This window comes from Hordeum vulgare, chromosome 6H, assembly GCF_904849725.1.
Source record: "Hordeum vulgare subsp. vulgare chromosome 6H, MorexV3_pseudomolecules_assembly, whole genome shotgun sequence".
Taxonomy (NCBI): domain Eukaryota; kingdom Viridiplantae; phylum Streptophyta; class Magnoliopsida; order Poales; family Poaceae; genus Hordeum; species Hordeum vulgare.
Window position 1 is genome coordinate 521,263,856 of NC_058523.1, and position 20,900 is coordinate 521,284,755.

Genomic DNA, 20,900 nt, shown 5'->3' on the forward strand with positions numbered 1-20,900 from the left:
GCCCCCACAACCACTTGCTGGTTGGGTGCTTGGAGAGAAACTGACACTTGTCATTTAGAACAACCCAAATTCCTTAGAGCCTTTGAGAGAAAATCATCAAGTGAGGAAATATCCCAAACACACAGACCCAAACCCAAAACCAAGTGATTGAGCATCATTGGAGAAGTTGTTCCTGTGTGGAACCGACGTTTGTTACCTTTGAGGACTGTGTATCCTCCAGACGGATAGGCGTCATGGTCTAAAGCATCCAACAGTCAATTGTGGATCGCGGGGTGACCAAGTTTGTGAGGGGTTGGAAGTTTGTCGTGAAGACTTACCACGAGTGTTGGGCGAGGGCTGTGTGTCCTTAGCTCAAGAAGAATACGGCAGGGACTGTGTGTCCTTTGGTTTCAATACCAAGCCACTCCGAACCAGACGTACAACTGTCACAGCAGTTGGAACTAGGTCATCAACAACTATCTTCATCAAGCTACGAGTTCTATTTCTTCAACTCTCTCATTTCCTCAATTGTATGCTGAAGACTCTCATATGAACTATTTGAAGAATTTGTGTGAAGACTTTTTCTTAATTTCCTCAACCTCAAATTCTTCACATGAGTTAATCTTCACCTGCTTATCTAGTACTTGTGACATGTGCAAACCGAATCTCTGAAATCTCGCTGAGTACTTTGATGTAGACGTTTTTGCGCCCCCATTTGGTTCTACTTCCGCTGCACTCAGTTAATGACTGAGGACATTCCTCACTAGGAATTTCCTCAGTGATGAAATTCTAAAAATCGCCTATTCACGCCCCTCTATTTGATATAATGCATTTTCAATTGGCATCAAAGCAAGGTACCCCTTTGTTCTGTGTGGTTTTAGTTTAACCGCCTGGAGTTTTAGTTATGACGACCGTAGGTATGATCAAGGTTACTGCAGGATGTCCTACCTTTGAAGGAAAAGACTTCCCCTACTGGAAGACCAAGATGCAAATGCATCTTCACGGAGTTGACAATGATCTCTGATACATTGTGGAAAATGGTATTCCCTCCATCACTGCTACTATCTCTGCCACTGATGTGAAGAAGTTCAAGCAACTTGACTCGCAAGCGAATAATATCATCTGTGGTCATCTGAGCAAAGGTCAGTATGGCAGAGTAAGTGTTTTGGGTACAACTAAGCTTATCTGGGATAGGCTGTCCAAAGTCAACGAGGGAGTCTCAACACAGCGTGACTCTCGTGACGATGTTATTCGCAATCTCTCCAATCGCTCCAAGAGACTTGACAATGAAAGCTGTCAAGATACCTTTGATCGCCTCACTGACATTTGAAATGAACTGCAAACACTGGGAGCTAGAGACATCACTGACCATGAAGTTGTGAAGAAACTGCTACGATCTCTTGATCCATCATTTGACACACTGCTTTTGATGATACAAGAATGAAGAGACTACAAGATGCTTGATCCTGCTGATATACTTGAGAGACTCAATACTCATGAATTCCAACAAGAATAAAAGATAGATCTGTATGGACCAAGATACTCAAGACCTCGTGCGCTGAAGGCTAAGGTTGTTTCCTCATCTGAAGAAGAAGACTCGGAATGCAGTCTTGGTGACCCTAAAGAACTTGGACAGGAACTTGCAATGCTCGTGAGGAAATTCCAGAAGTTCACAAAGCGTGGTCCGTTTGGAAAATCTTCAAGAAAAGATATGAGGAAATCAGAATCTTCATCTCAGGACTACAAGAAAATGACCTGCCACAAATGCAAAAAAATTGGTCACTACATTGCTGACTGTCCTTACTGGGTGAAAGAATCAAGGAAGAAGAAATACAAGGATGAAAGTTCTGATGACTCGAAGAAAAAGAAGAAATATTCAAAATCCTCATCGCACAAGAAGACCAGTTTCAGAAAGGCTCGGGCACTCATTGGCAAGGAAAAGGATTCTGAAGAAGAATTTGAGGAATGTGATGAAGAGGAAGGTTCTGAAGTGGAGTCAGAGTCTGGTGTGGTAAGTCTTGTCGGGGCTCGAGGGAGAAATTCAAAATTTTCCTACGAAACACCAAGACCAATCTAGGAGATGCTAGCAACAAGCAAGGGGTAGAGCATCTCCTTACCTTTGAAGATCGCTAAGCGGAAGCGTTACTATGAACGCGGGTGATGGAGTCGTATTCGCAGCGATTCAGATCGCGGTAGATGGGATCCAAAGCGCCGAACAACGGCGCCTCCGCGTTCAACACACGTGCAGCCCGGTGATGTCTCCTCTACCTTGAACCAGCAAGGGGAGAGGGAAAGTTGATGGAGAGCTCCGGCAGCACGACGGTGAGTTGTGCGCGTATGAGAGTAAAGAGGACTTGATACTCAAGGCTATGGTTGGGTTTTACCTTAATGATTTCTAATAGTTGCGGATGCTTGCTAGAGGTCCAATCATAAGTTCATATGATCCAAGTACGGAAAGTATGTTAGCTCATGTCTCTTCCTCATATAAAATTGTAAGAATGATTATCGATCTCGTCATTAATTGCCTAGGATGATTCCGCACACCATACCATCATTATTCCACACTCGTCATTTGTAATATATTGTAATATATTCTAACTATATTTAATGCAACAACTATTTTCATATTTTAGTTCTTCAATATCATGCAAAGCTATCCTTTTTGTGCCCACAACGTAATTTTATTTCTCGTTATTAAATAGAAGCAAATACTTGGTATGCGTAGAGTCGTATCAGTGTTAGATAGGACTTGAGAGAATATTGACCTTACCTTTATCTTCTTATGAGTTCGACACTCCATACTTACCACTTCCATTTTTGGAAAGTGCTATGATGATTCCTTGCACTTGAGAATTATCAAGCTCTTTTCTCACGCCGTTGTCGGGGAGCAATAGCGTGGGGTTAATATATTCGTGTATGTTTGTTTGCTACCATCATCAAGTAAATTTTGTTTTTGTTTTGTTCCTATGTTCTTGTTTTCTTTCTTTAGTTTTGGGTGGAACAAACACAAAAATTACTTGCCTTTGATAAGAGAAGCGTTTGGTAAGTTGTGCATTGGAGAAGTGAGGGTCGACCTTGAACATTTGTGTTCATGCTCGCGGAAACAATATAAAAAAATCATGAAATTTTCTCTAAAAATAATTATCTCCTTGTAAATACCACTCTATCATAAAAATAATGTTCATGATGCTCTTTTGCATGTTTCATCTACAATCTTTATGCGAGCATCAATGAAATCATCATGCCTAGATAAAAGGCATTAAAGAAAAACGCTTGTTGAGAGATAACCCAACACTTTTCTTTTTTGTTCTTATGTGTTCACATGATTAAGCTACTGTAGTAATCAAGTTTTGTGTCTTCTATTTTAATAAAGTGACAAGTAAAGCCTTTGGGATTGTATGGATACTTGTTTATTTGATTCTGTACAAAAACAGAAAGTTTTGCATCCAGTAAATAAATTATGTGTTTTACTGGAGCGTCAATTGATTTTGAAATTTTAACACAAAAAATCTGTGTAAATTCTCTGCGTTGTCCTAATTTTTCAGGATTTTTAGAGTCAAGGAAGTATGGTTTTAATGCAGATCTTCACATACTATTCTGTTTTTGACACATTCTATTTTGCGTGCATAGTTTGCTTGTTTTATTGTTTTCATAACTTACATTGAGTGATATAAATTATGGGAATGATTGAATACAGTAGGTATTATGTAAGAACAATTATGAATCTTGTCTTGGAAGTACATAAGTGAATGATCTATATTTATCATACTCACCCCTCTCACGAAGTTTTGTTAAGTTTTGTGTGATTGAAGTTTTATGAGTGCACAAAAAGAATGTGTGGTAATTTGGTGTGTTCGATGCGTTGGATGCCAGCAATGGCGAATCTTGCATGAGAACTAAGGGTAGGCTCAAAACACAAGCTCATAAACGCTGATTATTTCCAAGATAAATCATAAGAGATGCAACATTATATTTGTAGACCACATTTCTCTCACAGGATAAACCAATCCATTGAGAACCTGCCTTGTGTACGCACATACTTGTGAGCTTTGCAGTCTTGTGTACGCATGACGATTGAGACAATGACGATGATAACAATCACGAGGGCAATGATTACAACCAAAAGTTTGTCCTTGATGTATCGCCATCCCTTACCAACGATTTATATTGAGAAAGAAATCCAGTGGTTTGTTCATTCATCCCAAAAACACTTAATTTCTTCCCTTCACGGATTTGTGTTGGGATTGGGGGGGGGGGGACAACCCCCTCATATATACACGTAGCTCCGCCATTGAGTGCCACTCAGGCTGTGCTCCTTGGCAGAGGAACTTGACAAGTTTCAAACAATTAAAGATAAAGATCACGAAATACAAATTATTTGCGAAATGATCACCGTCATAGTTTGGCAGGACCAGTAGTTCTACGATCTATTAACGCAGTGGAAGTGAGTTTATAAAACATGATTGCCGCGTCGAAATTTGGCAGGTCCGATCTTAACATCAAAATGCTAGTCGAGAGATTTCTTTTCTTGATTGGATGCCAAAGGGGTGATAAGAACATGATGGGGACATTATGTGGGTGCGCAAAAGAATGTGTGGTAATTTGGTGCATTTGGTGCGTTGGATGCGAGAAATGGCGAATGAAGGGTAGGTTCAAAACACAAGTTGATAGGACTAATTAGCAAATGAGAAAGTAGTGGATGAACCCCAGCTCGGTGCACCCACGCTACACCCATGTAAGAAAACATATCAAAAATCTAAAATTTTGTGGAAATGATTTATAAACAAATGTTATAGATGGTTACAAAACCTGGTGGTCAAATGACATCCGAGGAGCTGCGCACATTTTTTTTTGACAAGTTGTGCTCAAACGGTGCACGTACAATTTGAGTATTTTTCATTGATTTTATTTTTTGATACATAACTACTCGGATGTCATTTGATCATCAAACTTTGCAAGCATCTATACCATTTGTTCATAATCATTCCCATAAACTTTCATTTTTTTTAAATGTTTGGGTATGTTTTCTTGCGTGGGTGCAGCGTGGATGCATCGAGCTAGGGTGTAGAACAACCACTATCTTCCTTTATTTTACTCTTCGTATTTTTATTTCTGCTAATTTCCATCCACCATATCCTCTCATTTAGAATGACCTATTGCATGCAAACTATCTTCATGTATTTGCTTTTCACCTAAAAAGAACCCCTAAATTTGAATTCACAAGTCTTCTACATGTGACCCCATGTTAAATGTCTGATAATTTCACCTCAAAGAAATAACCCTTTCAAGATGATTTTTTTTGCAATTTTAGACTACAACCGAAAATGTTCATAGTCGTCACTATATTTAGTGTTGTTGTGGTGGTTATGTTTGTTAAAACCAATCCAAGTGAGCAAATTCATTTTTTAAGGATCCATAATTCTAAGTCGAATTAGACCACTATGAAAATTACTAAATCCAAATCTAGAATAATAATGGAAGAACAATTTTCTGCAGAAGTGCAAAAACAGATATGGCTAACAGTGGAAGTCCACAACAAAACACTCCGACATCACCCTTTTCTTAGAGGGACCTTGCGTTAACTCAAAAGTTAAACAATATCCCCCTTCTTGTAGTAGACTTGACCCCCCCCCCCCCCCTCCTCACGCGGGTAGTGGGGGCGGCTAGCTCACGTATCACAAAGTTGTTTCTTGCCTCTCGGTGTTAAACCGAGTTTGCTGGTATGAATTATGTTTGTATATATATATGTGTCATTCGCATTGTCTATGTCTAGCATTAGTCGAGCTAGGAGGACCGAGCCTTTTTTATCGACACATTTGACCAGTTTCTTATAATAATTTTTAACATTTTTTATTTACAAAACCAGGTATGGCAGAATGATGATCCGAGTCATTAAGGAATCCGATCATCGGTTGCTAAAACAACAACAACTAGGCCCAAACGGAGCAATCCAACAAAAGCCTGCTTATAGTCCCAGCATCATTCCAGTTTGGCCCATGAACACCCAATCTTCCGCCACACGCTTCGTTTGCAATTTCTCAAAAAAAAAAAAAAACACTCTTCGTGTGCAGGATCAGATCTGGAATGCGCAGGCGACAGAGTAGCGGCGCCTCTGCCAAAACCCTCCCCCTTTCCCGCTCATTCCCCTCCCCAAACGGCCGAACCTCCCCCACCCCACCCCCACACGGCGATGGAGGCCGCCGCCGACGACCTCCTCGCGGCCCTCTCCTCCCCGAGCTCCCGCGCCGGCCTCCACTCCCGCTTCGCCGCCTATCTCCAGCCCTTCTCCCCCCACCTGCCCACCGCGAACCCTAACCCCAAGCCGCCGCCGAAGAGGGCGACCAAGCAGGCCAAGCAGCCGCCGCCGCCCCCCGACGCGGCCGCCGTCCGCCCCCTCGCGAAGCGGTTCCTGCGGTTCCTCTGCCGCGCGCTCCAGCTCCTCCCGCCGCTCCTCCGCCCGAACCCTAGCGCCGCGGGCGACGCGGGGGGCCTCGACGAGCTGCTCCAGATCTACGGCCTCACCCTCGACTGCCTGGCGGCCATCTCGACCTGCCTCGCCGGGAAGCCCTACAGCGTGCTGCTCCATCGCGGCCGCTTCGTGTGCTGCCTCGAGTCGCGCGGCCACTACGCCCGCGCCGAGGCGGAGGCCGCTGCCACCCTCGACGCCCTCCGCTGCGCGCTCTCGCCGGCGGCGGCCGCAAAGCCTTGCCGCGGCGCTGCGAGTGTTGCTCCCCTCCTCCCCGAGCCTGCCACTGTAGGAGAGGCTGGCGCGGACCCTGAAGTCACCGCCCTTGCGGTTGAGCTCACCGTATGCCTTGCTAACTGTGCCAGCAAGGGCAAGGTGAAGGAAGCTGCCTGCTACGAACGTGTTCGTAACCTCGTTCAGCAGCTCCGGCCATGGCTCCGGTGAGATAACGTCCTCTGCCAACTCTGCATTTTCTTACTAGGGAAGCATACACTGTGTGTGACTGAAATTTTGCGCGGTTGCAGGATCCCGTCCGAGGAGGCCGTCAGCAAGTACCTCACTCTGCTTGTGAATGCAATGAGCCGCTGTGCCATTTTCCTGGCCGCCGAGTCTTCATCTTTCGACGCTGACCTTGTCCGCGAGTTCTGCGTTGCGACCTTAGGGGAGTGTGAGAGGGCACGGATGATTGAACGCTTGCCCGTCGTACGTGTGTCTATCAATCTGATTTACATTGAACTCGACGAATACAACTTAATTATATTGGTTGGTTAATGGTTTTACTGTTTATTCTTGTTGAAGGTTGCATGCAAGATCTGTTCTTCTGTAGATTTGAGTTGTGGTGAGAGCACATGGCTTTTGCTTGCCGTGTTTGAGTCTGTTTTACATGTCAAGGTAATGCCCCGCTGAAACATGTTGATTTCACTAAAATTCAGAAGAACATTAAACCACACAAAGTTTAGCGGTAAAAACCGTGACTTGGCTTGTCAATAGTTAGATTTTGCCAATCTATTTTACGAAACATTGTTTCCTGTCCATGGTTTAGACTTCTTCAGACACTGCATTTGTTCTGTAATTTAGGCTGGCTTAAGAAACTGTTCATCCGTGTCAAATATAGTAAATTTCGTGCGAGGTATTTACTGTTTTGGTTTTAAACCATCTAGTTCCTCCTCCCTGTGACTGAGCAATTTTATACAGATAAAACACATTATCTTTCACTGAAATTTAGAAGCACATGAATCTGCCTAAGTTCAGCATTGAAAGTTGTGTCTTGACAACATCACATGATCATGAAACTTACTTTCGAAATTTAAACTAGTGCATTTCCTTGTTTTGGAGATGTGCGGGCGTAACTAGAAGTGAATAAGGCTTGTTAGTAGCTGAACTTTGTAAAGCTATCTTAGTAGACATTGTTACTTGTTTCCTACCTATGGTTTAAACTTCTCTATTGACTGATAGAGTGCCCTTGTTCATAATATAAACCTGTTAGACTCGCATCACTTGAATACACCTTACTATGATCTTGTGGTACTTATTTTAGTAGTGATACTGAATGCGCTAGATGCCCTGGAGCAGTAGATGCTGTTTAAATATCCTGATTCAGTATGTTGTTTAATCTTGAAGCATTCTGCCCCCTTGTGATTACTGATGGTGTAAGTCATCTCTACTATTAAAGGGGAGTTTGTTGTTTTCATTTCCATCTCTTCCACCCTCTCGCTGATACATGCCCCTTTCCACCGATTTTTTCCAAACCATGCGATAACCCCCAAATGTTGTAGTGCAATATTGTGTTTTTTCAGTAAAGACCCTGACCTGTAAATATTCACAACCCGGCTCATATGGGCGGACAATATTTACCTAGAGCCCCGTTGCGACCGCAATGCTGTTCTTGAAGGACCTTACCTTAGGGTGTGTTTGGTTTCAGGATGAGGTGGAATCGGACGGGTTGGTTCCATCCCTAGCAGCCGTTCTCGTGTTTAGTTGGGTTAGGAATCAGAATTGGGTCATCCACATGCAGGGAATATTCCCTCCAGATGCTTCACCAAGTGATTCCACCGATTTGAAGGAATCGACTCGTTATTCGTCTGAGAAAGCAAAGAAAAAAAGAAATAACCAAGCAATTCTCACCGCGTTCACCTCCGCACCCGAACAAAAGTTTTCGTGATTATTTTTTTGTGGTTATTTTTTCTCGTTTTCGTGATTAATTTTTTTCGTGGTTATTTTTTCATTTTTGTGATTATTTTTCGTAAATATTTGATATGTACTCAGGATCATATATTTTTATTTGCATGTGTTGAAAATAGAAAGAAAATGTTGCTGAAAATTTAAATTATAGGCTTGTTAAATGCAAATAACTCTATTTATTCAGATATGTAATTTCACCATTTATATCGAAAAGGTGAGTGGTATTAGATTCTTCTCATTTCATCTCTCCAACTAAACACCGGGACGGAACCAACCCATGACTTTTTTTATCATCAACTGAACACAAGGATGGAACCAACCCATGACTTCGGGACGGAACCATGACATTCCATGACTTTCGGTCCTCAAACCAAACACACCCTTAGAGCAAAAAAAAGGGAATAGGAAGACTAATGACGCAGGGTGGCGGGTGAGCTCAACCTCGAACCAAACAAGCAATCGATCGGTCCAGCACGGATTGAAATAGGAGCCGGTTCGGCAGGAAGTTTTTGAAAAGACAGTGCACCCAGGTAAATAAGGAACAAGATGAATACATAAGTTAAACGACCATCCCCACATGGGCCTTCCCCGAAACCCCACCAGTCACTAATGTAAACAAAGTAGAAAAAACACCAATTTCTGTACCGGTTCCAGAAGAGCGAAGAAAAACTACTTTTTTTCAAAGTTCAAAAAAGCGCTAGGCGTTAATTATGCGTTTGGCCACCTACTTGCGCTTTTCTAGCTTAGGTGTGACTAGGCGTTTTCTACACAATTGTACGGAGAGGGCTACAAGCAGGCAAGCAGCATACCAACAAAATCAATAGCTAGCAGACCAAGTGGCCAACACAAGCAGCAACTTCCAACTAGCAGACCAGTACCACACATTACTAGCAGTACAAGTGCACAGATAGGAGCAGCAGCTTGCTGGAGCACACAGCAGTAGCAACAGGCAAGTATTGACAGCACCTTAGCAACTAGCATCAGCAACTCGCGGGCAACTCCACTCCTCCAGTCCACCTCGCACCAGCAATGAGAGAAACAGAGAAAGGAGAGAGACAGAGAGCTCACAAGGAGGTGGCCGGAGCAGATCGAAGGAGGGGGGGGGAAGTAGTCCTTGGACCGTGAGGTGGACAAGCTCCGAGTCCGGCAGTCGACGACGCGGGGTGGAGGAGATCCGAGTCCAGCAGCCAGAGGCGCGAAGAGGAGCTTCAGCTCCGGCAGTCGGCGACGCGAGGAGAAGCTTCAGCTCCGGCAAGCGGCGACGCGAGGGGAGCCTTCAGCTTTGGCAGGTGGCGGTACGAGGAGAGCCTTCAGCTCTGGTATCCGGCGGCGCGAGGAGAGCAACCTAAACCTAATATTGGTATTTGCGTGTGTCCTGCGAGGAGATCCCACTCCTTTTATTGTCTTCGACGCTACCCCTGCTTCCATTTCCGCATGAAATCAGCGCGCCTAATCTCAGCTTTTTTGCGCCTAAACGCGCATACGTGCAAAAGGCGCTCCGCCTAGGAGTGCATCACGCCTTTCCGAGTGCACAAGGCCTACGCGAGGCGTTAGGCCAGTGCCCCGCGCGTAGGTGCGCATAAGCGCACGATTAAGTGTGCCTTTTTGAACGTTGCCTTTTTTCCAAACCGACCCCACCTCCTCGTTTCTTGGGAAAGAAATCCCCTGCAAAGTAATCAACAGAAATCATATAAATCACCAATAGCAAGAAATCCCTTTGCAAGAAAACAACAAAATCAACTCATGTAGTTGTACGTACACAATCTCCATCATATCTTTCCTTACCTTTGCCTATGGATTCCCTCCACACAACATATGTCAATCTCAACTCAGTCAAAATTTCCTATGCCGAACCACTAGAATAAAGTTGCCCCCGTTGCAACACACGGGTATTTAGGTAGTTATGGATAAATGACAATTAAGTCATGCAAGCAGATTTCTGGTGTACCTCAGTTCGCATATATTGTTTGCACTGAGGCAATGAGTTATTTTACCAATAAGGCATTGTTAACGTTGTAATATCATGATTTTTTTTTCAGGCCTACTTACCTAAAGCTTTAAACGAGTTCCTGGAATTTGTAGCATATTTTTCTCGGAGTTTTCTTTCAAATAGGGATGTAAGTGCTGGTGCTTCAAAACTACTTTATGGACAAGGTGTTTTTTCTTCTGAGGTACATTCTGTACAGTTTTTTTTACCGTTGCTTCAAGTTAATTCATACCATAACAGTGCTATTATTGTTTTTGATTAATTAATTTGCTTGCAAATTATAGATACCCCTGCCCATCGCCTCAGTTCTTCATCTTTATGCTACTGGATTACAATTCAGTAGACAGCAAATGGAAAGCGAAGATCAGCCCTCTATGTCAGTGGATTTTGCCAAGAATGAAAAGGGTCTACAAACTATGAACAATGCACTTGACACACTAGCACGGATTTTCTGTGTCACTGATGGCAAATCTAGTAAACATGATAATTTGTGTAAATATTCAAGTGCACTAACTGATGCTGGGCATCCCAATAAGAAACACAGTTATAGTTATTCTCAGTCAGACGAGCATATTAATTTTATGGCATATTTGGATTGTATGGAGTTTATTTGCAAGATACTATTGCAGCCTGCAAATGCAGTTTGGGAGAGCTTCTTTGAAGAAAAAACGGTCCCCACTTCGGGGAAAGTGACATTTGTCTTAATGGCACTGGATCAGTTTATTGATTCCAGCCTTTTTGCTTATAGGTAAAGCCCATAAAATTGTATGTATTATCACTGCAATAAGCGAGTGATCTCTGATTTTGCAAGCTGTTCTTTTGTGTGTTGTTGCAGTTGTACCAAAATGTCCGAAGAAGAGAATGAGAGATTGGATGAACAACGTGGAACCTTACTGAGAGCCCTAGTTTCAGCAATCAAAATTTCCTTTGTGACCAAAGAGGCCATCCAGGTACCTAAGTCGCTTGTACTATACTTGTATTTGAATCTTATCAATAGGAACTGAAGACCATTTAGTCATCTGGTGTTATTACTTGTGCATCATAGAACCCCTTGATTCAGCCTGTTATTGGTATCACCTTTGGAGCATTTTGTTGCATGTACGAGTTATTATCAATAAACAACTTTGTTCATTCTCCTTTACCAGTCCATTTGTGGAGAATTGCTGTTAAATCACCGAATTTACTATCTTCCAATACCATCCCTATTAATGCATTTTGCTTTCATAGTCCAGAAGAGCTTGTCTTCTATCAATCGTGCCATTTCAAGTACATGGATAAAGCTTGAGGAGCTCAAATATTTGATCTCTTCAATTTATAACATCGGCGCGAAACTTTACAACATTGGACATTTTGAAGAGGTATCCTTCTAAGGTGCTGGTCTATGACTTAAATTTGCTTTTAACTACAGAGTTTTGTACGATTGACTGTTGTAACTGCCTCAGGCACCGAAAGCATTAGAACTATGCTGCCAAGCAACATTGGCACACATCAGACTTTCTTACTGTAGACTATCAGCAAGAACGGAAGGTCACATCATAATTGAGGATCTACCGAAGGATACACTGAAGGATATCATTACGGATGCATTTGCTAGGATAGCAAAGATGGTCGACACTCTCTACAGATGTGGCTCAAAAGTGATACGAGATATTGTTGTGAAGAGCTTGTCTGAATTGCTGGCCCATGGTGACACATCAGATTATCACAAAAGCTATTTGGTTCTGATCAAGTTGTGGGTGAAGGTATTAACATAAAAAAACCCTAGAGAAGCTATCACTTCAAACACTTTGCTGATTTGGTTTTGTTTATTTCTTATGCAAACTTTAGATAACACTTAAGGATTTTGCGAATGACCAAAATGTGGATAGTGCTCCACTTCTATATCATTCTCTTATGGGCTACCCATCTCCCTTGCCAAAGAAGTTGATAGGCTCAATCTTAGAGCAGGTACCGGATTCTGCTTTGTTAGATTAAAAATAGTGTATGTTTATTTGGATCTCTTTCTGATGCGAAGTGCTTTGTGGACTTGCATTGGTTTTGCAGGAATTATTAGCATATGTAGCAATGGAATCTCGTGCCACCATGCTCTGTGGAAGTGCGCAAAATAGAATAATAGATATTCTCTTGAATGAACTTTATTGTTCAAAAGAGTATTATCTGGAGAGATCAAAGGTTTTGGTTAGAAAGGCGCGTGCACTCCGTGCATCTGGGGTGCAAAACATAAGCAGCTGTCTCGAGTCCTTGTCTGAAGCCATATCTTTACTGGTGAAGCCCCCCCCCCCCCCCCCCCCCCCCCCCGCCCCCGTCCCCGTCCTGTTTTCTTAGGTATACCATGGTAGGAAGTACTAGTATTGGTCTAGGAGTCCTATTAGGCTAAGTCATGTGTAATATATATTCCCCTTGGGCTACGCAATAGAGATAAATTGCATCATAACATACCACAAGTGAGATCTAAGATCGTTTTCTTCCATCCAACCAGCGAGGCATCTTACTGGATTCATCTCGCGGCAATGCGATTGTGATGCATGAATTAGCTATTGCATACTGCTTACATGCACATTGTGTGCAGGAAGCCAATCATGGCGGCAAGGTAACTGCTTCATATCTGAGCTGCGTTAAGTTGAGTACACAAGAATTGCTTGTAGTCACTTGTACTGTTGTACATTAGCTAGAAAACGCCTTTTCTTTGTTTGCTTATGGTTATTTGTTATTTTGAATAGGTAATCTTCGATAATGTTAGGAGTGCCGTTGGCTTGTGGTCAAAGATGGGTACTTCTCATCATTCTTCTCCTGGTGTGATCTTTCAACAGCTATCAGAAACTCTTGTACCACTTCTTTGTTCTCTCGTTGATTTGTTGGCGATGAAGGCAAGTCGAAGCTAAAACTTATTATGTTTGATAAGATGTAACTGTGCCTTTAGCAAGATAATTATGTGTTTTTTCCCTATATCAGGGTCAGTTTGAGCTTCCGTTTGAGCTGTGCAAGCTTATCATAACGACGTGGAAGCAAGAAAATTTACCTGTAGAGAAGTTATTCTCCATGTTATTTATCAACCGGCGCCTTAATCATGCATGCTGTCATCTCCCAATGGACCAGAAATTTGTTTCTTATGTGGCAGAACATCTTGGTGTTGATTGCCGCAATACATTATTTTGGAGAAACTGTTTCAAAGGAGATTATCCTTCTCTTTCTATGTTTCTTCAGCAGTTGGGGCCTGTTGATTTCTTTTCTCAATCGTGTGAATATTCCCTTGGAAATCAGTTTGGTTTCAATGCTAGTGTTGATGGGATTGATAAAATTGCATCATCTCTGGTTTCTGAAGTAAGCTCAGTTACTTGCATTGCAAAAATATAGTTCGTATTGTCCTTTGTTTTTTCTGTTATGCATCTTGTATTGCTTTTTGCAGGTTCCTTCAGATAATCAATCAATCTATCTGGCTGGCTGTCTGTATTATGATTTGTCAGAAAGACTTCTGTCAAGAGGACAACTTCTCCAGGTACTCGTTTTCTCTTTCATCAATTTAGTTTGGTGGAAAATCTCCAGCTATAATGAAATTTGCTTGACGCTGTTTATAGTTTAGCCCCTTGTAATCAGAACAACTCTTTGTTTTGTTTTGCAGGCCATTTCATATGGAAGAGAAGCCCTCCAATTGCGCAAAAAGCTCCTAAAAAAGAAGTTCAAATTTAATTTGGGCAAGTTTGTAAGCAAGGAAAGCGAATGTTCTGGTGAGCAAGGCTTTGTTTCACTTGAAGCATGGGGACCAACAATGGCTGAAATTTGGCCAGATTGCACCACGCCAAGCAGCATGAGAGATTCTTTCCTTACCCCATGGAATGTACTTAAATGTTGTCTTGAAAGCATATTACAGGTATGACAATAGTGTGGCATGAGTTAAGTTCAGTACCAGCAAATTGATTGGAAAAGTTGATGGAATATGTGCACCACTGCTAGCCATCTTTAACATAGTAAGATGAGCCAACCTACTTATGAGTGATGGTTCGTGTTGACACTGCTTTGGCTTTTGGCAGTATCACAAGCATTTCCATAATGTAAAACATGGTCTCAAGTTGGCTACAGACTTTCTCATATTATTCATGTTTTTTCACTATGTACTCAGGTTGCTCTGATGGATGAGTTGATTGGTGATGGTGCTGAAGCAGAAGTTCTATTACGGACAGGAAAGGAGATATCATGTTTCCAAGGATTGCCAATATTTGCTGTTGTTTTTACAGCAGCATTAGGTACATACATCTAGCGATGATCTGTCTGTTTTTTTTTTCATCTTTGTTGGTTTTTATTCATTTGTCCCTTCTTTCTCATCTTTTAGGTCAGCTATACTGCAAGAGACAGCTGTGGGATGCTGCAGAGGGTGAGCTTAAACATGCCAGGGATCTCCTTAAAGAAAATGGTGAATTCATTTCCTGCAAGACATGCTGGTTGACTATGGAGATTTCAGTTGATATGCAAGCTGGGGATATGTTTTGGAATCTTTTTGAGAAAGATTTGCAAAAACAGTCAACATGCAATTTGTCTAGTGCTTTAGGCATGTACCGATCTGCCATGGAGAAACTGAATGACACCAGTTTCGAATTTTCTGCTGTGTCCTGTGGTAAACTTAATACTAGTTGCATCTTGAGCAGCAAAGATTGTATTTCAGAAACCAAGCGTGGGGCTTGTAATCATGGGAAAGAACCCTTAGCAGCCAAGGATGGAGTATTACCTCCATGTACTCCTTGTTTGTTGTTCAGTCAAGCACCTATTGACCAGTACAATGAATCTGTGGGATTAAAATCTGAAAAGGAAAATTTGAAGAATGCCGAAAGTGCCCCACCATTGGATGTTAACGTTAAGAAGACATCCAGAACTTCATCACGTTTAGCCAAAGAACAGAATGCTGTAGCTCATGCAAAGACTAGAACCACCAGATCAAGTAAGCGAACTGCACATACGAATGCTTTGGTCTGTGGGAAGCTAAACTGCTCTCTTGATGGTGTTGAATACAACAGAGATGACATATGCAATATGTTTGGGTGTTGGAACTGTCTTCTTGTTAATTCACTCAATTCCGAGTCCATTGAGAATATATTGCAGTTCAGAAAAGACTGCATCCGCCGACGCCATTTTGTGTCACTTTTGTTAAAAACAGGTACTATTTTTATCCATGTTTTGTTATGTGTCGAACCAATCTGTGATATGCAAGCTGTGCTACTTATTGATCATTACTCATTAGTTAAGTTCTTTAATTCTTTCATATTGTTCAGTCCTGATGTGCTGCCTTTGCAGCAAGAGCCTTGGGAGCTCAGGGTGGAAAGAATGAAGTTCATGAAGTTCATAGTATTTATTGGCAGTGTATATCATTACTGTATTTCAGATCTCTTCCTCAAGGTTGTTATAGAACCTATGAGCCTCATTTAATTGGACTAATCATGAATGAAAATACCGGTGATTTTCTTTCTTTAGAGCGTGCAGAAATACTATATAGTATGAGTTTCTTTTTGCTGAAGGGCATCCTTTCAGAACAGTCAAGGTTTGTCTAATCAGTTTCCTGTTTGTGCATCAGTCACATGCGTAACAGTCTGATCGTAGCAGTTCACGACTCTTGCTAAACCGTTATCATTTCATCACTATCTTCAGGGATGGTTGCTGCACCTTCTGTAACGTACAAATGGCTGATGTCGTTTCTTGGTTGCTGAAAGCATTTGTGTTATCTCAAGAGAGTCCTTCACTTTTTCAGGAGGTCTGTGATATTCTCAAGTCATTTGCTCTCGTAATTTTAAATGCTTAGTTCATATATTTATTCTACCACTTTTTGTGAGTGTCTGCTCATGTCAGGCTATTTTTTTCCTTTCGTCGTCGATTATACACTTGCTCATGTGTTTACATCCAACTCCCCCGTTGCAGGTTTGCAGGCTACTCACATGCATATTCTTGCTCTCAACGATAGATTCCACGGTTCAATTACCTTCGTATTCCAAAGGATCTCTCTCTTTGAATCATTGGGCTGCGTACTTTCACCAAGCTTCTGTTGGAACTTATCTCAGTTGCCATTACCTTGCAAGCTTACAGGCATTGCTCAGAAAAGCAGACTCGAAGGTTTGAACCACTCCCAGGTTCACAACCAGATTAACATGCTGGCATACTTCATTTTTTCTAATAATTTCCCCTTCACGTTTTCAGTGTTTTGTTGGAGATTTCGCAAACAAGATAGATGGGATTCCAAAGTTACCAAGGTTTAAATTTTTAAATAGTTAACTTGCTGATTTATTGTTTCATATGGTGCATGTACATGTATAATTAAACTACAATTTCTGTATCAGATTTTCATCGGCAGACATGGAACATCTCGAAAAGCATGTATCAGAATTCTTCAATCAACTTCCTGACGTACCAATTGTGTGCATTAGTATGCTTGGAGGTGATTTTGTGAATGTTCTTGGGGAAGCACTTCTTCTCCCTTCCCTGTTTCCTGCTTGGATGTTGCTCTCAAGGTTTGATTCAACAAACAAGCCTACCACAATGCTTCTACCAGTGGATTCTATTTCGAAAGGTGTGTAGATTGCCTGTTGTGATTGCATAGAGTCTTATGAGTTAATATTGAGTCTCTTGCACTTTTCACTCACATGCTTATTGTTTGGCAGAAGCACATAATGAAGACTCGTCTATCAAAGAACTGGATAATCCAACTAGAGCATCAGATATGAAATGGAAGTGCCCTTGGAGCTTCACTATTACAGATTATGTGGCTCCAACTTTCAGAAAACTATGTGAGGATAACTTTAGATCCCTCTCTCATGTAACCGGCATTCCAAATGGAGTAAGGTGGTGGTCAGATAGAATGAAGCTCAACGACAACCTTAATGAGATACTGGAGTAAGATTTCTTTTGCATGCTATGCAGCTATAAATATTTTAGGGCGATCTCTAGATATCTTGCTCTGTACATTATTGAAGATTTGCGTTTTCACAATAGGATTATATTTTAAAAATCAATATTCCTTTGTTCTGATATCTTTTTTGCCATTTTGAACAGAAACATGGAAAATTTGTGGCTAGGACCCTGGAAATGCCTTCTGCTGGGGCAGCAATTAGCGGACCAACACAGTGAGACAGTGTTGGGAAATCTAATCACTGGTCTAGAATCAGAATTCAAACTTGAAGCAAATCCAGCGCTCATCAAGGTCATCCTTGGTGGGGTTGCATCAGTGGATGAGCTGAAAGAATGTGTTTCTCAACTTGTATCATATAAAGGTTACTTTGGCAGGGGAGGATGTTGTGGGAGAGATAGATTTAGAGCCTTCTCTTGCCAGATTGATGCTGAAGCTCTGGTGTCCCTTGGGCGTTTATGCAATGGTGTAGTGAATGAGCTGCCCGAGCCAGTTGAGAGAAATCCAGTCATTTTAGTTCTGGATACTGATGTGCAGGTGAGCATTATGATATCCTTATTGTTGGCTATCTCTTCTGTTATTAAAAAGGTCCTTTTGACTCTTATAAGTTTTGATGGATGTTCTGCCTTACTGATTAGCCACTGGAAGGGATAAACTAATTGAAAGCTGTGTCATTTGCATCTACCTTCATGTGATCTAATGTAATTCATTTTTGTGGTAAATAGTTAAACAACGGATGAAACAACACTGTAAGAATTTTTCATGGTAAATTTTAGTGTAGCAATATTCTTTAACCTCAAAAGGAAATGTTCTACTGCTAGCTTTCTCGTATTCTTTGTCTAGCAATATTGCCAATAGAAGCTTTTTCCGATCCCCGTTATATATTTTCTTTAACCTCTTCTTAAAAATGCTTGAGTGCAGATGCTTCCTTGGGAGAACTTGCCTGCGTTAAGGAATCATGAAATATACCGCATGCCGTCAGTGAGAAGCATCTTTCTAGCATTGACTAGAAGCACTAATCATCAGAAAGATGCCAGTGTCATAGACCCTCCTTTTCCTATTATTGACCCCTTCAATGCATTCTATCTGTTGAATCCTAGTGGTGATCTGATCAGAACACAAGAGGAATTTGATCAGTTGTTTAGAAACTATGAGTGGAAGGTAACAATGATCTGTTACTATTTAGTGATGATGAGAAAATATGCTGTTTGTTCAAACAACCTTCTCAATGGTGAATATTGCAAAAGAAGAAGAATTCGACACTTGTGTTGTATAAACAATTATGTAGTTTGGCTTGCAGAAGTGGAACCTTCACTGTTTTCTTTAAACTCTAGAAATGGTAAATATAAATAGCTGCATATCTGGTTTCCTGGTAGCTTTTGGTGTAGACTCTCCATTTGAGTGTATTGTTAGTTTCACTAGTCAGGCCTGAATCGAGTTTAGCATACTGTATATATAGATGTTGCAACCTGCTGAAACGCTTTAACGTCTGTCACAAGCAAATAAGCCATGAATTCAAGTATGATGCAAGCTAGTTAAAGTATAAATTTGGATTCTTCTTAAAGCAATCACCAGCATATAATTGTGATGCATTGATGCCATGCAGGGAAATTCTGGGGACGCTCCAACAGCTGAGGAGCTTGTCTTGGCCCTGAGGAATCATGATCTTTTTATTTATTTTGGACATGGAAGTGGTATGTACTATGGATATAAATATTGGTAGTTAAGTCATTTTGTTGTCTTGTATAATGTGCTTGTGACCCTTCAACCTTTGAAGCCATCAAAGTGTAGCGCACTACCATAATATCCACACTACAGGATGCAAGCTAAAAAAATAATGTCTGGTAGCCCATTGTTTATGACGATCTTCTATGGGCATAGCTACCCGTGTTAAGTTATTTTGTACAAAACGCTCACCAAGCTTCTTATTGAAAGCTTCCACAGGAACTTTAACTAGTAGTTGACACATACTTCTATTGTATAAAACTTATCACTTATAGCAGTATAGTGGCATATGCCTTCAAGTCTGATGGTTTGATGACCACTTGTGCTATTATCTGTTGTACTAACAGAGTGTTCTAACTAGTCTGAAAATATGTTGCAGGTAGTCAGTATGTCTCCGGAAAGGAGATTGAGAAGTTAGATAACTGTGCAGCTGCTCTCCTCATGGGTTGCAGTAGTGGGGCACTTGATTGCAAAGGAGCGTATGCTCCTCGAGGGGCCCCTTTGTCTTATTTATCTGCTGGTTCTCCTGCCGTCATTGCAAATCTGTGGGACGTCACAGATGGAGATATAGATCGATTCAGTAAAGCACTGCTCAGTTCATGGCTGCAAGAAAATGTCACAGCTGCCAAGAATTGCTCTAAATGTTGCCCGCTGACACAAGAATTTGAGTCCATGACCATCGCCGTGAAGGACAATGGTAGGTCAAGACGAAAAGGCTCACGAGGTAGGAAGCAACAACAGACAGCAGAGATGGACGGCAGTAGTAGTTGCTGTAACTGCAGGCACAGGCGAATAGCTTCACATATAAGTGAAGCTAGGCGTGCTTGCAGGCTTCCTCTTATGATTGGTGCAGCTCCCGTTTGTTATGGCGTGCCAACCATCATCAGGAAGAAGTAACCGCCTGTACTCTAACTCGAGATCATCGATGACCGCGTGCTGTAGTTCTGGGCTTTGAGCCATTGATGCGAGCCGCATGGCACCGAGGGAAGCGGCATGATAGGCATGCCATTGCAGAAGCTCAGATGTGCTGGTGACATGTCTATTTGTATTTGTACTTGGCAGCAGATGCAGAACTAACAAGATATGCTGATTGGACATTTTTAACCGGAGGACCGCCCTGAGATTTCATCAATTCTGACGAGATTCAGTGCTGTGCTTCCACAGGGTATATACAAGTAAAATTATGCCCTGGGAAGTCAGTAGCATGTAGAGCAAATGAACCTTGATCTGTTGTTATACATGTGCTTCAAGATGTAATTCTGAGCACAGATGTAAATCTTATGTTCCGAGACATCAGTAAAATGTAGAGGAAATGAACCTGCCCCAAGGCAACTGGTAACTGTTGTTTGTATTATTTGTACACTACAGATCTGATTCTTTCTGTCACATCATAGTAAGCTGGTTTCATTGTATGTTCTCGTACTGTAGTAGCCAGGGTTTGGGCCATGTGTGTTTCTGTTAAGCTTGTACAGTATCACTCCGTTCCTAAATATAGTGTGTATAATTTTTGACGCGAAAATTAAAGAACGCATGTGGAGGGGAAATTTCATAAGTTTTGAGTGAGATTACATCTGACTAATTAACATCAGAAAATAGAGGAGCTTGCCTGATATAAGAAAATGTAATCAAATCCCTAAAACAAGTATCCAAACGAGTGATGCAATGCAATACACCTCATA

General features: G+C 41.7%; 1 protein-coding gene across 1 annotated transcript; it reads left to right on the forward strand.

Annotated features, from left to right (window-relative positions):
• The first annotated feature begins 6,141 nt into the window (after positions 1–6,141).
• On the forward strand, positions 6,142–20,633 carry LOC123401871 (separase). The gene is made up of 27 exons (XM_045095724.1): positions 6,142–6,885; positions 6,970–7,147; positions 7,244–7,336; positions 10,666–10,797; positions 10,898–11,361; positions 11,449–11,563; positions 11,846–11,971; positions 12,056–12,355; positions 12,441–12,560; positions 12,657–12,878; positions 13,093–13,203; positions 13,334–13,480; positions 13,566–13,934; positions 14,020–14,109; positions 14,233–14,481; positions 14,731–14,854; positions 14,941–15,759; positions 15,897–16,140; positions 16,248–16,350; positions 16,515–16,706; positions 16,791–16,843; positions 16,931–17,160; positions 17,252–17,483; positions 17,643–18,033; positions 18,418–18,657; positions 19,103–19,190; positions 19,601–20,633. Exons 1-27 carry the CDS (start codon positions 6,170–6,172, stop codon positions 20,116–20,118), a joined length of 6,666 nt encoding a protein of 2,221 aa, XP_044951659.1. The 5' UTR covers positions 6,142–6,169; the 3' UTR covers positions 20,119–20,633.
• Positions 20,634–20,900: the final 267 nt, after the last annotated feature.